The sequence below is a fragment of the Cydia strobilella genome, chromosome 12, assembly GCF_947568885.1.
Source record: "Cydia strobilella chromosome 12, ilCydStro3.1, whole genome shotgun sequence".
In the NCBI taxonomy this organism is placed as follows: Eukaryota; Metazoa; Arthropoda; class Insecta; order Lepidoptera; family Tortricidae; genus Cydia; species Cydia strobilella.
In genome coordinates, this window is record NC_086052.1 from 17,626,794 (window position 1) to 17,649,612 (window position 22,819).

Below are 22,819 nucleotides of genomic sequence, written 5' to 3' on the forward strand. Positions count from 1 at the left end.
AGCATGAAGTGTGGTCTGTTGCAGCTGAAGAAGCAGCAACAGCTGCAGCAGGAGATCCTGCTGCAGCACTTCCAGCAGCAGCGCGCGCAGCTCGCCGAGCAGCATGAGCAGCAGTTGCGGCATCATCTCAAGGTGAATATACAACACTACTCTTACCGGACAATTCCAGTTTTAACTATTCGATCTGTTCCCGATGACGATACCTACTGATATATCACTGATGACAATACATACTAGTGACATTTCTTCAAACAAAAACTTTAGACATTGACAGATCAGTATGTACACCCCAGGCCAAAAGTATGGAAACAACGTTGTTTTCTTTAATATCTCATGTTATCTTTGTTGTATATATTTGTAAACTAATACTTGGGTACATTAGGCAAACCCAAAAGATTAAAAATACACGCTTAATATCAATACGCTCACTTATTTATACAGTACATATGGTGCTACTTTCTCGCACTAGTGCGTAAAAGAGCGCTTTTCGTGCATATGTCGAAAGTTTAAAGGGCCATATGTACTGTAAAATGTTGTACGATACACGTGCGAATAGGTAATTCGCAACTCGTGTCGATTTAAAACACTCCCTGCGGTCGTGTTTTAATTTATCTCCACTCGTTTCGACTTCCGCACTTGTATCGTAAATAACTATTACCAAATTGTCAATGAGTAGTATAAATCCATCGCTTAAAAGATCACACTTTTCTATTGAAATACAAGCTTGTTTCCATACTTTTGGCCTGGGGTGTATCATATCGGAAACAGATCGAATAACTAAAACTATAATTTGTAAAAGTTTTGTGCCAATTGGTTGGACCTACCCGTGCGAAGCCGGGGTTAGTCGCTAGTATCTAGGGTAGTATCAATGAGGGATATCGTTTTTTTGCTCACCAGTTGGCGCCTCTGTTGATGGTGGTCCAAAAGACTAAAGAACAGCTGTCAGTCATTGAAGTGACAACTGACATTTGACATTTCGAACTATGGAAAACACCACCATCTACACTAGCGCCCCTAGCGGCGAATTCATACGCGTTAGCCCTCATTAAGAGGCCGGTGTCTATTTTAGTCGCAAAAATGTAAAATTGATAGATTTAGTCGGTGAAATTGTACACCTTTTATAACCTAATTGAAATAACAAGTACTGGTTCTATTAGCATGTCTTCTTATCTTACCTTTTATCAGATCAATTTTTTGAAAACAGACTTACTAAATTAGTAATGTTTGCTTTTCTAATGGACGTTTAGGTAAACGCGCGTAAAGCACTAATTTTGTCGCTCTTATTTGTAAATTTCGTAAAGCTTGGACGGCTAAACATGGTAATTTTGTATTACACATATCCTGTACTTGACGTTTATCAGACTACATTTTTATTATTATGACTTTGAATTATTATAAATGAAAGTTAGACGAAATCAATTTTCTCCAGAAATTACTTCAAAACAAGTGCCAATTTCTCTGAAAATCGACTTAATTTCAACGTAATTTTGATACTTAAACAATCTACAACATTTTCTGAAACTATTCTTATACATCAATTTGTATAATTTACGACCATAAATTTTTGATGAATTTTTAAAAACTGCCCCTTCTCTTCATATATTACCGGTGACGCACGCTCGCGACCTCATTATTAAAAGGCAAGATGAGAAGACGTGCTAATAGAAACCAATACTGGTTATTTAGATATTACGTAACAAAACATGTAAAATTTCAACGACTAAATCTATCAATTTAAAATTTTTGCTCCAAAATCGACTACGGACTCTTAAATAAGTACGCCTAAAATAACCGTGACAACAATGAGGGTCACGGAGTTGACCGTCGTTCATTATGCATTCAGCCGTATACAGTAAGGTTACGTTATGTTATGTAGACGTACCGCAATATCCTAGAAATGTGGGATATTTACATACGCATGTCACCAATCAATGACACGGGTTTGAAATTATGTATACCATTATGTAAAAAAGGGGCAGCACATTATATTTGGATTTTTCATTATATTTTATGATAATTTTTAAACAGTGCATTGTTTATTGTTATCTGTATATACTATTCTTTAAAATTAAGTACAATCGTATTTAAAATAAAAGGGCGAATTCAAGTTTTCGCCTTTTATCAAAGATAGATATAACTCCGTAATAGATGGATACAGTCTAAGGAAAAAACGTGCCTCGAAGATCAAGAAAATTTGATTCTCGATCAGAGGGCGCTACTAGCTTTGGCCTACTGTCGTATAGATGGAGTTCACGGTTTCGTTTGTTATTTATTTATTTATGATATTTAAGGAGAACCAATAGCTATACACTTACAATAAACAACAAGATTAAAACAGGAAGCCAATTACAGGAACTCACAGATAGTTACAAAGTATTCAATTTTAAACTAATGCTAGCACTTACGCACACATGCGTACAAAAAGGAGAAGAAAAAAAAAAGCATACCTAATTGAAAATTAATGGCAATAGAAGCCTTACAGTAATCCTAAGTTTTAAACACTTAGTTCATTAGCCCCTCTAGGGGCTTCTAGTTATAGTTAAAGTTATTCTAGTAACAACAGAGGTCTCAGAGTTCAAGATGAAAACAAACAAAAGTAAAATTACTCAGATTCAAATGAAGTTATACATATATAGTGACAAGGCGCTAATAGACTAAGTTGATAAATTTAATGCATTTCTTCGCGTAATGAAAACGAAACAATTTTTTTTTACATTTACGTTACATTTTATTTAACAGTTTTAACGCATATCAGTGAAAGAACATGGGTCAAAATCATAAAAATAATTAATGCAAATAAAAAAAATCATTTATCCATTATTAAATACATTTTATCGTATTTTTATAAATCTTCATTTTTAGTTTTAAAGTGTGTCGATAGATGGCAGTGAATTTACTGTGGTTACAAAATCTACTATGGTCTATGACAGTACCGCTCTATCTTATTATATCCTCTTTGCTTTTATGCATGGAGACTGTATAAAGGAGCCAAATCTCTATGTATGAAAAGTGTCCATCAAAAAACAGTAATTAGGCGGCGCCACCATACACCGAAATACTACCAAAAACAACCTACGTAATTTGGTCGGGTTATTTGTTGCCTTATATGGTTCATGTTATACTCATGTCCCAGAGTCTAACTAGCGCCACCGGAGAGATTAAGAACTATTATTTAAAGCTTAACGCGGTCACTTTTACAACAATTCTGCCATAAGAGATTGCGATCCTTTCTATACCATCCATACTTTTATGTAACATCTCTCCTAACACTTGTTGAACAGCGTCTTCTGAGAGAATTTATGAGATGTTTCACATAAACATAGTTTTTTCTTTAAGTTTGATGAGTCAAATTGCGTTGTTCAAAAGTTTTCAAAGTACTTACATTGCAATAAAAATGAGAAAACTCAAATAATCTCATATTTTTCAATATGATTTTATTTTTATTGTAGTTATAGTATATTATATACAGATTACAAAAAAAATTGTATAACATAATTAGCAAAACATAAAAAAATATACCTGGGTCCTGTTTCTCAAAAGCTTGTAACTTGTAATACAAGCGGATGTCACTTTTTGACAGCTTTTGTTAGAAAGGGACTTCCACTTGTATTACAAGTTACAAGCTTTTGATAAACGGGCCCCAGATAATTCACTGCTACTTTTTAGGGTTCCGTACCCAAAGGGTAAAAACGGGACCCTATTACTAAGACTCCGTTGTCCGTCTGTCCGTCTGTCTGTCTGTCAGTTGAAATTTTCACAGATGATGTATTTCTGTTGCCGCTATAACAACAAATACTAAAAACAGAATAATATAAATATTTAAATGGGGCTCCCATACAACAAACGTGATTTTTTTGCTGTTGTTTTCCGTAATGGTACGGAACCCTTCGTGCGCGAGTCCGACTCGCACTTGGCCGGTTTTTTAACTTTAGTTTTAGCTAGTTATTCGTGATTTTACTTAAACCCATCTTGGGTTTTACGCGATCCTTTTATGGGCCATTTTGTTCTCGAGTTTAAGTTCACTTATCGCTTCTTTGGTCTGCCGAAAGAACAAAGGTTGAGAGCTAGTTAGAAGTCTTTGCTACCGATAGCTAGTTGAGTAGGTTACTACTACTATGCGCTTCGATATCTCTCTGTCAATCATCTTAGCATTTATCCTGTAGACGTGGAACAGGAGTGGCGCGACAGTATCTCACCAGGCCCTTCCTAATTGTTTAATACAGTGAGAAAACGACGGATTAGACTAAGCTTTAGACCTCCATATTTACTCCATTCTAAAAGTTATAATCGTTAGTTTACCAGCTCGGTCATTCTCAGAAGCCCGCTGTGCATTGCCAACACATAATCATAAATAAAAATACGGGAGTCATAAATAGTCCGTCCAAAAACAAACTGAGATGTTTGGCCGTCAGCGAAGTATGTCATTACCCCAGCGCTCGCCGATGGGAAACTAATTGGCTTATCACTCGATGGCTGTCAGGCAAGTCTATTTTCTAAACTGGAGATAGCTACACTACTGCTATCTTTGTCTCTTCCCACATTATGAAGCCCAGGTGTGGCGATTGTTTCTGACGTAAAGTTGCCATCAGATATATCGGAGCGGCCGAGCTGCTCAAAATATCTGAACACGCACTCTATAGCGCCTTGACAATAGAGGCGTGTTCAGATATTTATGAGCGCCTAGTCGCTCCGATAGATCTGATGGCGACTGTACATTTTTGCAGTCTGGCATGCACTTAGTTTATGAGTTTTTCAAAATCCATGAAATATAATTTTAAACTAGAGGTGCGGTCTACGATGAAATTCGGAGGAAATATGCATGGCCCCAGTACATGACGTGACGACTATTGTATTTGAGTGTTCTGTGCTAAGCCGTGAAATATAGACCCCCTTCTCTTTTGACCAGGGCTCGGCAAACTTTAGTAGGGATTTTGGGAATTTCGAAGGGCCACGAACTTTTTTCTTTTTTTTGGCAGCTACGAGACTTTGTGGCTTGTTATGAGACACAGTTTGCTATACCTTCTTCAACCAATTTGAGTTCTTTATGTCATTTGAAAGACTATGACTATAGTACATTTTACAACTAGTGTGAAAAGACATTTCACACGTGTTGTAAACGACGTTTTTTAATACAATTGCGAAAAAATAATAAATTAATATATCATTAGTAGAATCATACCACCAAACCAAACCAAAACCAAAAGTACCTATACAGCCCTTGATAGTTGAGCTGCCGCAGCCCGCGATACCTTCATACTCGTGCGCGCCCCGGCCGCGGCCGCCGCGGGCCCGGCGCGGGTTGGTCAACGACACCGAGGAGTAACGAGTGAGGCCCCAGTACCTGCTCAAGCTAAATTACATAAAAACTGCGTTTCGAAAGTATAGTTTGGAACTAAAAAGTAAAAAGCACTAGTTCGAGAAATTGAGCTTCTCGCACGCTACGCAGCCACAAAAAGTACCACTTTTTGAGCAACTGTATTAAAAAATTGCATTTGAAAGATAAAAAAAGCCATTTGAAATCGATGTCGTCTTAAAGCATAGCCGCATAATTGGCAGAGTGAATAATATTTGGAAGTCGATACTTGGCAGAGCGCGGCCGCCGGTGTCACGCTATAAATAGACCTGAATGGCGACGCAATCACCAATTACATCATTCATTAAGCTCCAGGGCTGTAATTGTAGGTACATACACGCCATAGCCCGACCACTTTAAAGAATGACCTACAATTATGCCGAGTTAACAAGTATTAAGGGCTCGAATTATGCTAGATACGGGCAGCAATGTCGTGTGAATTAGATTATTGAGCAGGACGCTGCGCCCGACCAGTCATAGTAAACTAGTGCAGTGAACGAACGCTTAGGTACATGTAGTAGTAACCTCCAAAGAGAAAAAGACGCTTTAGAATGCCTTGAAAGACATTATTGTGCACGAAAAAAAGTTATCCTTAAAAACTTGAACGAATTAAAAAACAGTTGAATTGTTAGTTGTGCGCGTTATTTTGTATGTGTGTAGGTGTGTCTTTTTTCACTTCATATCTGTTATATTTGTATTTACGTAGGTATGTCTTTTTTTGTAAAGTAAAACTAGAAATGTCCTTGACTAATATTAATTTTCGTAAAATACCGGCTTTGGACTTGAATAAGAATATGTAATATTTTTGTGTAAACAGTTACCATACTTTATTGGTAGCAAAGATAGAATATAACTCCGTAATAGATGGATACAGTCTAAGGAAAAAACGTGCCTCGAAAATCAAGAAAATTTGATTCTCGTTCAGAGGGCGCTACTAGTTTTGGCCTACAGTCGTATAGATGGCGTTGACGGTTTCGCTTGTTATTTAACAATTTTAACGCATATCAGTGAAAGAACATGGGTCAAAAACATAATAATAATTAATGCAAATAAAAAAAATCATTTATCTATATTTAAATACATTCTATCGTATTTTTAAAAATCTTCATTTTTAGTTTTAAAGTGTGTCGACAGATGGCAGTGAATTTACTGGGGTTACAAAATTTACTATTACAGTAACGCTCTAGTATCAGTTACTCTATGTTGGTAGCCCTTATCTCATTGCAATAAGAATTCACAAATGGTAAATAAACATTCTCAGTAGTTGTTGGAACGAAGTTCTTTATACCGTCCGATAAAGCTAGGCGAAAAAAAGTGAAAGATTATGCCGTCACAAGCCATACTAAGAATAGAATAGAATTCATTTATTCATGGTAAACTACATTTTATACAAACGTATTACAAAGAAAAAGTATATTTAATACAAAAAAGTATATACCTAGTTTACCACGAAATGGTCCCGCCTCAGCATAATGCTAACCTTAAACATACTAAATACTACACACTACATACCACTACATACATACATACTTACCACTACATACTTTTGCATACTAGTGCGATAAATGTGTCAAATTTTGCCGTCACAAGCCATACTAGTGCGATATATGTATCAAATTTTGACGTCACAAGCCATACGACTGCGAAATATGTAATGAAAACAGAATAGAACAGAACAGAACAAGAGCATAAGCATGAACACGTCACCAGCCTTTCTTAACTTCGTTCCAACCGAGTGTTCCACGACACTCGCCACTTTTTTATTTTTCGATTTTTCAATGGTATTTCTGCCCTTGTAAAATTTGTCATTGATTTACCAAATAATTATAGTGTTTTGTTCCATTGAGGGGATCGCAGCTGCATGCCGTGACGGTCACTGATAATAACATTAATAATAACATTAATACTAGAAATAAGCATAAGCTTGCAGTAACCTTCACTCGGCTCCATAAAATTAAAAAATCATTCATGGGTAACTGTGTAAGATTTTATAATAAACTTCCAAATATCATCACTGAATTATCTGTTAATAAATTTAAAAAATATGTAAAACGTAAACTTATCTCTAAAGCCTATTATAGCACACAAGACTACATGAATGATGAAACACCGTGGGAAATTATTTAATATATTAATCAATTGAAAATAATTGAATTTCAATGAATACCTATATTAGGTAATCTGTATTTTTTGACATTTAGATTTTTATTGTAGAAAGTTTCTAGACTAGTATTTTTTATACAATTTTGGTGTTTGACGATCCTTTTGTGAATTCTTATTATTAAGTTTGACATATCTATAATAATTCAATGTTTTTAAGAATAATAATAACTGCATCAAAAAATTGCTCTGATATTTAGATTAAGGTAATATTTAAAACTTGACAATTTAAAAGTGCTTGTTGCTAGGCCTATTTGAATAAAGATTATATTGACTTTGACTTTGACTTTGACTATAACTTGTAGTTCTACCTTCACGCTCAGGTAGAATAGGTAGATGATAACATTAGGCACTTTTAAATCATATAAAACAAAAATCGTGATACCCAACTAGGTATACTCCAATAGTATAACTACGGTCCACGAGTTCATACATAATTAAGTATTGATACCACAGTTTTCGGTTTTTTATGAAATATTTCGTCTCAGAAATAGATCATTTAAATATTTTTAAATACGAGTTTATTTGGGACCATAGTTTGGGAGATATTGGACTATTTCAATTCAATTTCAATTATTTATTTAATTCGAATCATTTTGATACATATACTCGTAGTGTTAGTAAGTACAACAAAACTTAACATTAATTAAGGTGACATACAATTACAATTCACAAAACACACACATAAATTATAAAATAAAATACAATAACAAATAGAATAAAATCTAGGCAATCTAGATGCACCATTTCTCAACATCTGTTGCGGCCACATGTAGACTATTCCAGACTATGTATAGTTTGAGTATTTTTACAGAATACCATATGGAAGCCATTTATATCAAGCAAAACATGATTGTTGTAAGACGAGTCATGCATACAAAATACCAATAAATATAGGTATTGAAAGTGATGGCGTGTGATTAGTTTGGCAAAATGGCAAGAATGTATATTATTTTGATGACTAAACTAATATGACGCATTTGCTACTTATTTGAGCCAATCAAACGTAATTATACCGTAACCGTTGTAAACAGATTCTATTATGACATAATTATTAATGAATATAAAATATCTAACTAGAAATAATGTTTCCGAAATGTAAAAACAATTTCTTTGCAGTACAGCAATCGCAATATTTGTCAGTTACTTAGTCATTTTGATGTTGGGCGTGATGTTACTGTAAATTAGACATGCGCGAAACAGTGCTCCAAAAAGTAATGCTATATCACATCACTTTTTCGAAAACGTAATAGTACACTGAGATATCACATCACTTATTACTCGAAACATGACCCGAACGTGAAACAGCGCTCCGGCGCGCGCGTGATGGTCAAATTACAGCATCTCCTACATTACGCAGCGCATCTACAGCACTCTAGTGACGTAGTGACTAGCGCGTCTCGTAGACTCGTACCTATCCGTAATCCGTATCGGCGATCGGTTTATTTAATTTATTAGCTGTAAATGTTATATTGACTTGTAAAAGAGCCCTTGAGGCCTACTTGCAAAACAAATTTTGAACTTTTTATTTAAATGAATTGTCATTAATCGAACTTAAACTATCGTGAGACATATTTCAAAATATTTAGATCAGTACGATAATAGTGAGTGAAACCGTACTGATCTAAATATTTTGAATTGTCATTGTCGTGTTGGGTTGCGCAGTCGATAACTGTAATGTGTTTAATGTGTGATTGAGTAGCATACATCCAAATTTACACATATCTTAACGAGGATAACACGATATAATAAGATAAGTGATGCGTTACAGGTACGCCATCAATCTGAACAATATAACATAGCACTCGTATATATGTATATATATATAAGGCTACGATAAAATAGTGTGGGTGTGGCGTTACACACACCTTTATCATTAGGTATCAATTGATTATTTTGTATATGACTGTCGATGAACTTTGATCGTCATTACGATACAGCATTGTAAATGCTCGATGTTGAATTTTGATTGATTTAATCTAAGTAAGTACGACTACGTTCTCGTTTCTAATTACCATTTTAACTTGAAGTAGCGTACTTCTTATCGATTGAGATCGCCTTTAATAACTTACTTCGTATATTTTAGTCCTATTAAGGATTTGCCACACTGGATGCGTTCTGCGGCCAGCAGTCAGGTCAAACCCGCATTATGTATGAACAACATTGACAGCAACCTTTGAAGTTGAAGTTTGACCTGACCGCTGCCCGCCGAACGCATCCAGTGTGGCAAATCCTTTAAAGATGGACCAATACTTTTCTTCGTATAAAGCCAGCTTGATGCATAAATTGATCCATCTATAATAGTCTTCAACATGTTACTTTAAGATTTAAAAACGTGTAACTAGGGCTTGATAGCCTGTTTGGTTTCAGCTGTGGGAGCAGCAGAAGCAGATGGAGGAGGCGGCCTTGCGAGAAGCGAGGGAGGCGAGGGAGGCGAGAGAAGCGAGGGAGGCGAGGGAGAGGCACGAGAGGGACAGGGTGGAGCTGCTGCGGAAGAGGGACAAGCATGAGCACAGCGCTAATGCGTCCTCGCAAGTCAAGCAAAAACTTCAGGTGAGTTGAATACACTACCACCGCTATAATAGGGATTATTACACCAAACTCTGCGTTCTTTCGATTTTCTTGTTTCGCGGTAGACCCTCAGATTGTGATGGATTGTGATAGTGGCTAGGGGGCGCCACTACCACAATCCATCACAATCTGAGGGTCTACCGCGAAACAAGAAAATCGAAATTTCGTATTACTCTTGCATATTCGAGCGGTAAAAAGGCAGATAACTGAATTTTGATTTTTGCGGTTCCCGGTAGGCCCTTTGTAAAGAAACCGCCCTGATGCATCAATGTCATATTTTATTATCTGTGAATACTTGTCAAAAACAGTTTAAGGCACAGTATGTATAAGTTACTGGTTTACGATAGGCGCTCGTGCTGCACTCTGGCAAAACATTGCAGTAATACCCCCTATTAAATTTTAATTAGACACAAAAAAATATGGCGTGAGACGGATTTCAACTTCCATTGTCGCCTTCTTAGGAGCTAATAGTCTTACCCAAATGAGAAATCGAATTATCACAAATTGTTAAGTCTGCTGTAAGGATACTTAATTTTTGGTAAATGTTTGAACTTGTTATGTTTGATGTAATGTTTTGTTTTCAGGAGTTCTTAAAGAAGAAGCAAGCCGCGGCGAATGCCAACGGCACTGTTCCTGGATCTCCTTACAGAAATTGGTAAGTCAACTTTAACTAGGCCAACCTTTCTATTAATTTATTTTTAGTTTTAATGTCTGTTAATTTATGTATCAGGAAAGCTTCCTTAAAAATATTAGTTTATTTATAATCAAGTTAGCTAAATCGCCCATGTTATTTTTTAATTTTTTGCTGTTTGTTCCGCCTCGTTTGAAACATGTTCTTATTCTCTTCTTCCTACCCTTATCCCACGTTATGTGGGGTCGGCACAACATGTTTTTCTCTTCCATTCTCCTCTATCTTTCGTCACCTCAGCACTCACTCCTTTCTTTCTCATATCCACTTTTACACAATCCATCCATCGCTTTTTGGGTCTACCATACGCTCTCCGTCCATCAACATTCATCCCTAACATTCTTTTGCCTATATGGCATTCATCCCTCCTCATCACATGCCCATACCACGCTAACCTACTACTTCTTATCTTCTCCGTTACTGGTGCTACTTTCAAACTTCCCCTAATATACTCATTCTTAATCCGATCCTTCCTCGTCACTCCACACATCCATCTCAACATTCTCATTTCCGCTGCGTGCACTCTTCTTTCATCCGTCACTTTCGTCGCCCAGCATTCTGATCCATACATTACAACAGGTCTCACGATCGTCCTGTAAATTTTCCCCTTAAGTTTAAGAGGCATTCGTGGATCGCAAGTTGTTCCAGAGACCTGTCGCCATTTCATCCATCCCGCATTTATTCTATTTTTCACGTCACGGTCGATGCGTCCGTCGCTCTGGATCAATGACCCAAGGTACCGGAAGTCGGAGCAGACTGGTAGGGATACACCATCTAAGGCAATATGGGAAAAACTGGTTAGACCACCGAAATCGCAGAACATGTGCTCCGTTTTGGTTCTGCTTATTTTCAGTCCCACACTTTCCAACTTTTCTTGCCATTTTACCAGCCTGCTCTGGACCTCAAGTGCATTATCTCCGACAAGAACAATGTCATCGGCAAACAGCATACACCAGGGTGCCTCCTCCTGTATGTTCGATGTCAGAGCATCCATAACCAGGAGGAACAAATACGGACTTAAAGCCGATCCCTGGTGTAAACCTACCGCCACATTGAACTTGTCGGTTACTCCAGCTTCGGACCTGACGTGAGTACTGGCTCTATCATACATCGCCTGAACAAGCCGCACATACTTCTCTGGCATTCCTTTCTCTCTCATAGACCACCACAGAACCTTACGGGGGACTCTATCGTATGCCTTTTCCAGGTCCACGAACACCATGTGCAAGTTCTTTTGCGCAAGTCTGTATTTTTCGCACAGTTGGCGAAGTGCAAATATGGCGTCCGTAGCTCCCCGTCCCGGCATAAACCCAAATTGGTTCTGTGTTACCTCACTTTCTTCTCTCATTCGTCTCGCTACCACTTTTTCCCATATCTTCATACTATGTGACATGAGCTTTATTCCTCGATAGTTGTTGCAATCCTGTACATCACCCTTATTCTTAAAAACGGAAACATGTTCTTATTAGACACGTTATTGGCAAATAACATGTGCAGAAATTTTTCGATATACGTAATTAATGCTCTGATAATTTAAACATATAAAGAACTGATAACCACTTTCAGTATACACTATTTGATTCTTGAAATGTAGAATGTAAATCTTCTGTTCTCGTTTAAATGAGAGGCCAATTAGGCCGTTTAAACATAGGCGGAGATAGACTGACAAACTTGGCAGTAAGAATGCATACGCTCCATATCATACTTGACTATAATTTTTATTTGACTTGCAGGGGTATCGTAAAATCGTCATCGGGCGAGTCCATCACGTCAGCGAGCGCGGCGGCCACGCACCCGTACAGACTGGCGGCGCCGCCGCTACCTCTAGCTCTCAACGCCGCCCCTCAGCCCTCGCCCACTGACTTCCCTTTAAGGAAGACTGGTCAGTTGTTGATATTGATGTTTCACTTGCTTTTCGTACTATCAGTCGCTGTCACCCATCTTGTTTCTAACCAGTGTGTAACAGCCATACGGTTAATAAGAAATAATCTCCCAGAATTCGCCCAAGTAATTATAAAAATGTGTACGCATTATTTCGTTTATGAGAGATGTGTGAGAGTGTAGCGTAAAATACACTCAAGTGCAATAAATGTGGGTAAATCGGTATATACATTTCGCTACAAAATTACATGTTTCTATTACTCAGCGTAGTAATAGTCACACTAGAGTGTAGCGACTGAAAGTTTGAAAAGCATTAAGTTAATGTTAAAGAAAGGACGCTTCGCACGGGGAATTCTGTACATTGACCCGCCTGTTCCTGTCTCTATCGCATGCGCGTAATTATATAGCTGTGTCGCCCATGATGCCGGCGGTCAACGACCCCGTGCGAGCGGGAAAGAGGGCGATGTACGAAATGTAATGTGCAAAGCGTCCTTTCTTTAGATGTTCTTATGTGTAGGTGTTTAATATTAATACGCATTCGATTTCGTGTGTGTAGTATTTACTAATATTTTGAATTAAAAAACTATAAAATTGAGTTCCGTGTTTGATTGTATATTTGTAATACATTGGTAAAGTTGTTTTGACTAATTAACGAGTCAATAATGCACAAGATTCACTTGGAATTTGTTAAAGTCCACCGTCTGATCACCATAGATCTGACCTGATATTTTGTGTATCTACTAATCACAAACATGTTTTCTGAATACAAGTAATATGTTGTGTACTTGTTTTAGACCTTAAATCTACAAAATTTAAACATTTATTAGATTTATTTTATTTAACTTTCAAAAAAATAAGGACTAAGACATATATTGAGACCAGAGAGTAAAGAGTTGTAAAAATAAAAATGTATAAATCTTATAAAAAAATAGTGTCCAGTAACCGTAGTACAAGTGACAGTCACAGCACGGTAATCACGTATTATCTTGTTTTGAATCGAAATTAACATAACTTTTCTCCATAATTTTATTAAATTTCTCATTTTAATACGAGTATTTATACAACTCTCTACTCTCTGGGGCCCGTTTTTCAAAAGCTTGTAACTTGTAATACAAGCGGATGTCACTTTTTGACATCTTTTGTTAGAAAGGGACACTTGTATTACAAGTTACAAGCTTTTGAGAAACGGGCTTGCTAGTAACTTGTAGCATAGCATTAACCTGTGTGAGCATTGCATTGAGCATGGTGTGCGTGTGTACTAACAGCGTCGGAGCCCAACATGCTGAAGGTTCGGCTGAAGGCGCGCGTCATCGAGCGCCGCGCGTCCCCGCTCGCGCGGCGGCCGCTCAAGACGCGCCCCAAGCACCGCAGTGAGTACTGACCTTATCTCCTTTCTCCATTTCAACTGCTGAGTTGCCTAAGTCAGGTACGAAATTGAAAAGCTTGATTATGTCACTATTGTATACAATAGTTTTTCTACGAGTCAACAAAAATTATATTTTAAACTATTAGAATCATATAGGTAAACAAACCAAAAGTATTCAGCTAAAATACGCGAGCAACTGCGTTCTCATACTCGTACGCGCCCCGGCCGGGGCCCGGTGGGTTGTTCAACGACACCTCGTAATTCATGAGGCCCTGGTACTTGCTCCGCGCTAAATTAAATTTTTAGACAGTCTTTTTCTCGATTTTGGCGAGCTGTAATTGGTCAATTTCATTATATTGCTATGTAATTTTGCCGTTTCAATCACAGGTATTTTCTAGCTTTATAATTTCAACTAGAAAAATAGTAGGGTTAATATTTCAACCGTGAAAAGAAAACTAAAACTTCTTAATAACTCTTTATATACCTATATCTTTAGGTTAGTTCATGACTTTCCTTTTAAAATAGTCCTTATGTCCAAGCTGTACCGTTTAAAATGTTAAAACTACAAGACAGTACGTAAGTTGTTTACTGCAATAAGAATATTGCAGCTAGAAATAGATAAGATAATCTTTTATGTGTTTATTATTAACAGCGCTGTATATAGATTTGTTAACACGATACTAATACGTGTTGTATGCGTGTGTAATTTGAACAATAACATTGTAAATGAATATAATATTTTACCATAAAGTCATGATAAGTATTTATTATTAAACTCAAGTCATACTTAATGAGTTACTTAGAAACGATTTTGTTATTTGTATCATTATTAAATAGATTATAAAAATAATTTGCCGGAGTTTCTTTGTTAGCTGGTGTATAATTTTATTGAAAATTGAGTTCTGACATACGAGTACGTATTAGATCCAGATTAAGTATCAATTGTCCTCCGAATTAGTTTGAAAACTTATTCATACATGAAGTATACATATGTTGGGGTATAGATTGCAACTAGGTATACTTGCCGCGCCTAAAAAAATACTCGTAATTAAACTTGAACTCTAAAGTTACATTCTTTGGGTACAGATTGCGACGGCAGTTCGCCGCGTGGCTCACCTACCGGCGCGTGTACGGCCGCGCCAATCCGCGAAGAGGAGGAACCGAGTACCCGACCAGAGTTACTGTTCTCTTCACCTTCCATGCCGAATATCTCACTCGGCAGGCCCGCGCCCGCTCCTGTCCCGCAGGTAAATTTCAACTCTATCACTTTACTCATTAGGTACAAAATTGCAAAAAACCGAGTACCCGACCAGTTACTGTTCTCTTCACCTTCCATGAGGAATATCTGACTCGGCAGGCCCGCGCCCGCTCCTGTACCGCAGGTAAATTTCAACTCTATCCCTATGGTTATTAAGTATAGATTGCAAAAAACCGAGTACCCGACAAGAGTCACTGTTTTTTCCTCTTCCATACCGAATATCTCACTCATCAGGCCCGCGCCCGCTCCTATCTCGCAGGTTACTTGGAATCTATTACTACGTCGTTTAGGTGCACATTGCAATGCGAGGAAGAGCAGCATCCGATAGGAGATCTCGGCAATGTCATTTGGCGCAGTCGGGGTAGGATACAACTACTTCTACAGCGGTATTTTGATTTTGGCTAGACTCGTTAGTGCATCACGCCACCGAGCACTAAGCACGAGGGACCGTGTAACATACACACTCTCGGTCGCTCGATTGAATAAAATTGGTTGATATTTTAAAATAAGAATACCGCTTTCAAATGTAATCAGACTTTTATACAGAAATGTTTTCAGAAGCTTTTTTAGTAACTAATGAAGCTTTTGTCCAGGTGATGGTGTCGGTATCCCTGCCGCCCGTGTGCGAGGCGGAGCCCTACGTGGCGCCGCCGGCGGGGGCGGGGGCGGGGGCGGGCGCGGGGGCGGCGTACACGCGGCCGCCGGCGCGCCCCCTCGGCCGCACGCACAGCGCGCCGCTGCCGCTCGGCGACCCCGCGCTGCAGCACTCGCACACCTACCTGCGCGATCAGATACGGAAGACGGTCAGTGTTAACATTATCCAAATGGTATTGTCAGCTCGCAGTCGACTGTTTTTCTCGCACAAACCGACAAATCTCGTTTTTTTTTTATCGCGCTAGCGATTCATTCACTAGGTTTGCACCGCGGTGACGCGTCGGTCGCCGCCCCAACTTCGATAATGGTATACGCTTACTCTTCGAATGTCACCCCTATCGGGCGCTACGCGTCGGCTGCAGCCGCGCGCGTCCGTCGACATGTTGGCGGTCAAAAGGCTAATGTTCATGTTTTCTCGCAGGTCCTGACGCGCGCTCACGACGCCGCGGCGGCCGCGCTCCGCGAAGAAGAGGGTGAGGTGATCGACCTGACGGCGCGGCGCGCGGCCGTGGCGGCGGCGCCGCTAGCCCGCGCGCTCAGCTCGCCGCTCGTCGGCGCACGCGCGCCCGCCACCGGGCTCGCCTACGACGCGCTCATGCTGAAGCACGGGTGAGTGTAGGCGAGGTGATCGACCTGACGGCGCCGCTAGCCCGCGCGCTCAGCTCGCCGCTCGTCGGCGCACGCGCGCCCGCCACCGGGCTCGCCTACGACGCGCTCATGCTGAAGCACGGGTGAGTGTAGGCGAGGTGATCGACCTGACGGCGCCGCTAGCCCGCGCGCTCAGCTCGCCGCTCGTCGGCGCACGCGCGCCCGCCACCGGGCTCGCCTACGACGCGCTCATGCTGAAGCACGGGTGAGTGTAGGCGAGGTGATCGACCTGACGGCGCCGCTAGCCCGCGCGCTCAGCTCGCCGCTCGTCGGCGCACGCGCGCCCGCCACCGGGCTCGCCTACGACGCGCTCATGCTGAAGCACGGGTGAGTGCAGTAGGTCACGCCGCACTAGCGAGGCAGGCGAGGTGATCGACCTGACGGCGCCGCTAGCCCGCGCGCTCAGCTCGCCGCTCGTCGGCGCACGCGCGCCCGCCACCGGGCTCGCCTACGACGCGCTCATGCTGAAGCACGGGTGAGTGCAGTAGGTCACGCCGCACTAGCGAGGCAGGCGAGGTGATCACCTGACGGCGCCGCTAGCCCGCGCGCTCAGCTCGCCGCTCGTCGGCGCACGCGCGCCCGCCACCGGGCTCGCCTACGACGCGCTCATGCTGAAGCACGGGTGAGTGCAGTAGGTCACGCCGCACTAGCGAGGCAGGCGAGGTGATCACCTGACGGCGCCGCTAGCCCGCGCGCTCAGCTCGCCGCTCGTCGGCGCACGCGCGCCCGCCACCGGGCTCGCCTACGACGCGCTCATGCTGAAGCACGGGTGAGTGCAGTAGGTCACGCCGCACTAGCGAGGCAGGCGAGGTGATCACCTGACGGCGCCGCTAGCCCGCGCGCTCAGCTCGCCGCTCGTCGGCGCACGCGCGCCCGCCACCGGGCTCGCCTACGACGCGCTCATGCTGAAGCACGGGTGAGTGCAGTAGGTCACGCCGCACTAGCGAGGCAGGCGAGGTGATCACCTGACGGCGCCGCTAGCCCGCGCGCTCAGCTCGCCGCTCGTCGGCGCACGCGCGCCCGCCACCGGGCTCGCCTACGACGCGCTCATGCTGAAGCACGGGTGAGTGCAGTAGGTCACGCCGCACTAGCGAGGCAGGCGAGGTGATCACCTGACGGCGCCGCTAGCCCGCGCGCTCAGCTCGCCGCTCGTCGGCGCACGCGCGCCCGCCACCGGGCTCGCCTACGACGCGCTCATGCTGAAGCACGGGTGAGTGCAGTAGGTCACGCCGCACTAGCGAGGCAGGCGAGGTGATCACCTGACGGCGCCGCTAGCCCGCGCGCTCAGCTCGCCGCTCGTCGGCGCACGCGCGCCCGCCACCGGGCTCGCCTACGACGCGCTCATGCTGAAGCACGGGTGAGTGCAGTAGGTCACGCCGCACTAGCGAGGCAGGCGAGGTGATCGACCTGACGGCGCCGCTAGCCCGCGCGCTCAGCTCGCCGCTCGTCGGCGCACGCGCGCCCGCCACCGGGCTCGCCTACGACGCGCTCATGCTGAAGCACGGGTGAGTGCAGTAGGTCACGCCGCACTAGCGAGGCAGGCGAGGTGATCGACCTGACGGCGCCGCTAGCCCGCGCGCTCAGCTCGCCGCTCGTCGGCGCACGCGCGCCCGCCACCGGGCTCGCCTACGACGCGCTCATGCTGAAGCACGGGTGAGTGCAGTAGGTCACGCCGCACTAGCGAGGCAGGCGAGGTGATCACCTGACGGCGCCGCTAGCCCGCGCGCTCAGCTCGCCGCTCGTCGGCGCACGCGCGCCCGCCACCGGGCTCGCCTACGACGCGCTCATGCTGAAGCACGGGTGAGTGCAGTAGGTCACGCCGCACTAGCGAGGCAGGCGAGGTGATCACCTGACGGCGCCGCTAGCCCGCGCGCTCAGCTCGCCGCTCGTCGGCGCACGCGCGCCCGCCACCGGGCTCGCCTACGACGCGCTCATGCTGAAGCACGGGTGAGTGCAGTAGGTCACGCCGCACTAGCGAGGCAGGCGAGGTGATCACCTGACGGCGCCGCTAGCCCGCGCGCTCAGCTCGCCGCTCGTCGGCGCACGCGCGCCCGCCACCGGGCTCGCCTACGACGCGCTCATGCTGAAGCACGGGTGAGTGCAGTAGGTCACGCCGCACTAGCGAGGCAGGCGAGGTGATCACCTGACGGCGCCGCTAGCCCGCGCGCTCAGCTCGCCGCTCGTCGGCGCACGCGCGCCCGCCACCGGGCTCGCCTACGACGCGCTCATGCTGAAGCACGGGTGAGTGCAGTAGGTCACGCCGCACTAGCGAGGCAGGCGAGGTGATCGACCTGACGGCGCCGCTAGCCCGCGCGCTCAGCTCGCCGCTCGTCGGCGCACGCGCGCCCGCCACCGGGCTCGCCTACGACGCGCTCATGCTGAAGCACGGGTGAGTGCAGTAGGTCACGCCGCACTAGCGAGGCAGGCGAGGTGATCGACCTGACGGCGCCGCTAGCCCGCGCGCTCAGCTCGCCGCTCGTCGGCGCACGCGCGCCCGCCACCGGGCTCGCCTACGACGCGCTCATGCTGAAGCACGGGTGAGTGCAGTAGGTCACGCCGCACTAGCGAGGCAGGCGAGGTGATCACCTGACGGCGCCGCTAGCCCGCGCGCTCAGCTCGCCGCTCGTCGGCGCACGCGCGCCCGCCACCGGGCTCGCCTACGACGCGCTCATGCTGAAGCACGGGTGAGTGTAGGCGAGGTGATCGACCTGACGGCGCCGCTAGCCCGCGCGCTCAGCTCGCCGCTCGTCGGCGCACGCGCGCCCGCCACCGGGCTCGCCTACGACGCGCTCATGCTGAAGCACGGGTGAGTGTAGTAGGTCACGCCGCACTAGCGAGGCAGGCGAGGTGATCACCTGACGGCGCCGCTAGCCCGCGCGCTCAGCTCGCCGCTCGTCGGCGCACGCGCGCCCGCCACCGGGCTCGCCTACGACGCGCTCATGCTGAAGCACGGGTGAGTGCAGTAGGTCACGCCGCACTAGCGAGGCAGGCGAGGTGATCACCTGACGGCGCCGCTAGCCCGCGCGCTCAGCTCGCCGCTCGTCGGCGCACGCGCGCCCGCCACCGGGCTCGCCTACGACGCGCTCATGCTGAAGCACGGGTGAGTGCAGTAGGTCACGCCGCACTAGCGAGGCAGGCGAGGTGATCACCTGACGGCGCCGCTAGCCCGCGCGCTCAGCTCGCCGCTCGTCGGCGCACGCGCGCCCGCCACCGGGCTCGCCTACGACGCGCTCATGCTGAAGCACGGGTGAGTGCAGTAGGTCACGCCGCACTAGCGAGGCAGGCGAGGTGATCACCTGACGGCGCCGCTAGCCCGCGCGCTCAGCTCGCCGCTCGTCGGCGCACGCGCGCCCGCCACCGGGCTCGCCTACGACGCGCTCATGCTGAAGCACGGGTGAGTGCAGTAGGTCACGCCGCACTAGCGAGGCAGGCGAGGTGATCACCTGACGGCGCCGCTAGCCCGCGCGCTCAGCTCGCCGCTCGTCGGCGCACGCGCGCCCGCCACCGGGCTCGCCTACGACGCGCTCATGCTGAAGCACGGGTGAGTGCAGTAGGTCACGCCGCACTAGCGAGGCAGGCGAGGTGATCACCTGACGGCGCCGCTAGCCCGCGCGCTCAGCTCGCCGCTCGTCGGCGCACGCGCGCCCGCCACCGGGCTCGCCTACGACGCGCTCATGCTGAAGCACGGGTGAGTGCAGTAGGTCACGCCGCACTAGCGAGGCAGGCGAGGTGATCACCTGACGGCGCCGCTAGCCCGCGCGCTCAGCTCGCCGCTCGTCGGCGCACGCGCGCCCGCCACCGGGCTCGCCTACGACGCGCTCATGCTGAAGCACGGGTGAGTGCAGTAGGTCACGCCGCACTAGCGAGGCAGGCGAGGTGATCACCTGACGGCGCCGCTAGCCCGCGCGCTCAGCTCGCCGCTCGTCGGCGCACGCGCGCCCGCCACCGGGCTCGCCTACGACGCGCTCATGCTGAAGCACGGGTGAGTGCAGTAGGTCACGCCGCACTAGCGAGGCAGGCGAGGTGATCACCTGACGGCGCCGCTAGCCCGCGCGCTCAGCTCGCCGCTCGTCGGCGCACGCGCGCCCGCCACCGGGCTCGCCTACGACGCGCTCATGCTGAAGCACGGGTGAGTGTAGGCGAGGTGATCGACCTGACGGCGCCGCTAGCCCGCGCGCTCAGCTCGCCGCTCGTCGGCGCACGCGCGCCCGCCACCGGGCTCGCCTACGACGCGCTCATGCTGAAGCACGGGTGAGTGCAGTAGGTCACGCCGCACTAGCGAGGCAGGCGAGGTGATCACCTGACGGCGCCGCTAGCCCGCGCGCTCAGCTCGCCGCTCGTCGGCGCACGCGCGCCCGCCACCGGGCTCGCCTACGACGCGCTCATGCTGAAGCACGGGTGAGTGCAGTAGGTCACGCCGCACTAGCGAGGCAGGCGAGGTGATCACCTGACGGCGCCGCTAGCCCGCGCGCTCAGCTCGCCGCTCGTCGGCGCACGCGCGCCCGCCACCGGGCTCGCCTACGACGCGCTCATGCTGAAGCACGGGTGAGTGCAGTAGGTCACGCCGCACTAGCGAGGCAGGCGAGGTGATCACCTGACGGCGCCGCTAGCCCGCGCGCTCAGCTCGCCGCTCGTCGGCGCACGCGCGCCCGCCACCGGGCTCGCCTACGACGCGCTCATGCTGAAGCACGGGTGAGTGTAGGCGAGGTGATCGACCTGACGGCGCCGCTAGCCCGCGCGCTCAGCTCGCCGCTCGTCGGCGCACGCGCGCCCGCCACCGGGCTCGCCTACGACGCGCTCATGCTGAAGCACGGGTGAGTGCAGTAGGTCACGCCGCACTAGCGAGGCAGGCGAGGTGATCACCTGACGGCGCCGCTAGCCCGCGCGCTCAGCTCGCCGCTCGTCGGCGCACGCGCGCCCGCCACCGGGCTCGCCTACGACGCGCTCATGCTGAAGCACGGGTGAGTGTAGGCGAGGTGATCGACCTGACGGCGCCGCTAGCCCGCGCGCTCAGCTCGCCGCTCGTCGGCGCACGCGCGCCCGCCACCGGGCTCGCCTACGACGCGCTCATGCTGAAGCACGGGTGAGTGTAGGCGAGGTGATCGACCTGACGGCGCCGCTAGCCCGCGCGCTCAGCTCGCCGCTCGTCGGCGCACGCGCGCCCGCCACCGGGCTCGCCTACGACGCGCTCATGCTGAAGCACGGGTGAGTGCAGTAGGTCACGCCGCACTAGCGAGGCAGGCGAGGTGATCACCTGACGGCGCCGCTAGCCCGCGCGCTCAGCTCGCCGCTCGTCGGCGCACGCGCGCCCGCCACCGGGCTCGCCTACGACGCGCTCATGCTGAAGCACGGGTGAGTGCAGTAGGTCACGCCGCACTAGCGAGGCAGGCGAGGTGATCACCTGACGGCGCCGCTAGCCCGCGCGCTCAGCTCGCCGCTCGTCGGCGCACGCGCGCCCGCCACCGGGCTCGCCTACGACGCGCTCATGCTGAAGCACGGGTGAGTGCAGTAGGTCACGCCGCACTAGCGAGGCAGGCGAGGTGATCACCTGACGGCGCCGCTAGCCCGCGCGCTCAGCTCGCCGCTCGTCGGCGCACGCGCGCCCGCCACCGGGCTCGCCTACGACGCGCTCATGCTGAAGCACGGGTGAGTGCAGTAGGTCACGCCGCACTAGCGAGGCAGGCGAGGTGATCACCTGACGGCGCCGCTAGCCCGCGCGCTCAGCTCGCCGCTCGTCGGCGCACGCGCGCCCGCCACCGGGCTCGCCTACGACGCGCTCATGCTGAAGCACGGGTGAGTGCAGTAGGTCACGCCGCACTAGCGAGGCAGGCGAGGTGATCACCTGACGGCGCCGCTAGCCCGCGCGCTCAGCTCGCCGCTCGTCGGCGCACGCGCGCCCGCCACCGGGCTCGCCTACGACGCGCTCATGCTGAAGCACGGGTGAGTGCAGTAGGTCACGCCGCACTAGCGAGGCAGGCGAGGTGATCACCTGACGGCGCCGCTAGCCCGCGCGCTCAGCTCGCCGCTCGTCGGCGCACGCGCGCCCGCCACCGGGCTCGCCTACGACGCGCTCATGCTGAAGCACGGGTGAGTGTAGGCGAGGTGATCGACCTGACGGCGCCGCTAGCCCGCGCGCTCAGCTCGCCGCTCGTCGGCGCACGCGCGCCCGCCACCGGGCTCGCCTACGACGCGCTCATGCTGAAGCACGGGTGAGTGCAGTAGGTCACGCCGCACTAGCGA

General features: G+C 48.0%; 1 protein-coding gene across 10 annotated transcripts in view; it reads left to right on the forward strand.

The window, feature by feature from the left end:
* The window catches only part of LOC134746291 (histone deacetylase 4), a 150,401-nt gene that overhangs the window by 114,255 nt on the left and 13,327 nt on the right, over positions 1 to 22,819 (forward strand). For 6 of the 10 annotated variants that reach the window (XM_063680648.1, XM_063680654.1, XM_063680651.1 and 3 more), the window contains 8 exons: positions 25 to 132; positions 9,869 to 10,066; positions 10,669 to 10,739; positions 12,506 to 12,654; positions 13,919 to 14,023; positions 15,106 to 15,266; positions 15,871 to 16,080; positions 16,353 to 16,540. In XM_063680648.1, the coding sequence (XP_063536718.1) occupies positions 25 to 132; positions 9,869 to 10,066; positions 10,669 to 10,739; positions 12,506 to 12,654; positions 13,919 to 14,023; positions 15,106 to 15,266; positions 15,871 to 16,080; positions 16,353 to 16,540 (1,190 nt within the window). The remainder of the gene's footprint in view (positions 1 to 24; positions 133 to 9,868; positions 10,067 to 10,668; positions 10,740 to 12,505; positions 12,655 to 13,918; positions 14,024 to 15,105; positions 15,267 to 15,870; positions 16,081 to 16,352; positions 16,541 to 22,819) is intronic. The other 4 variants (XM_063680649.1, XM_063680656.1, XM_063680652.1 and 1 more) reach the window with 2 other exon arrangements.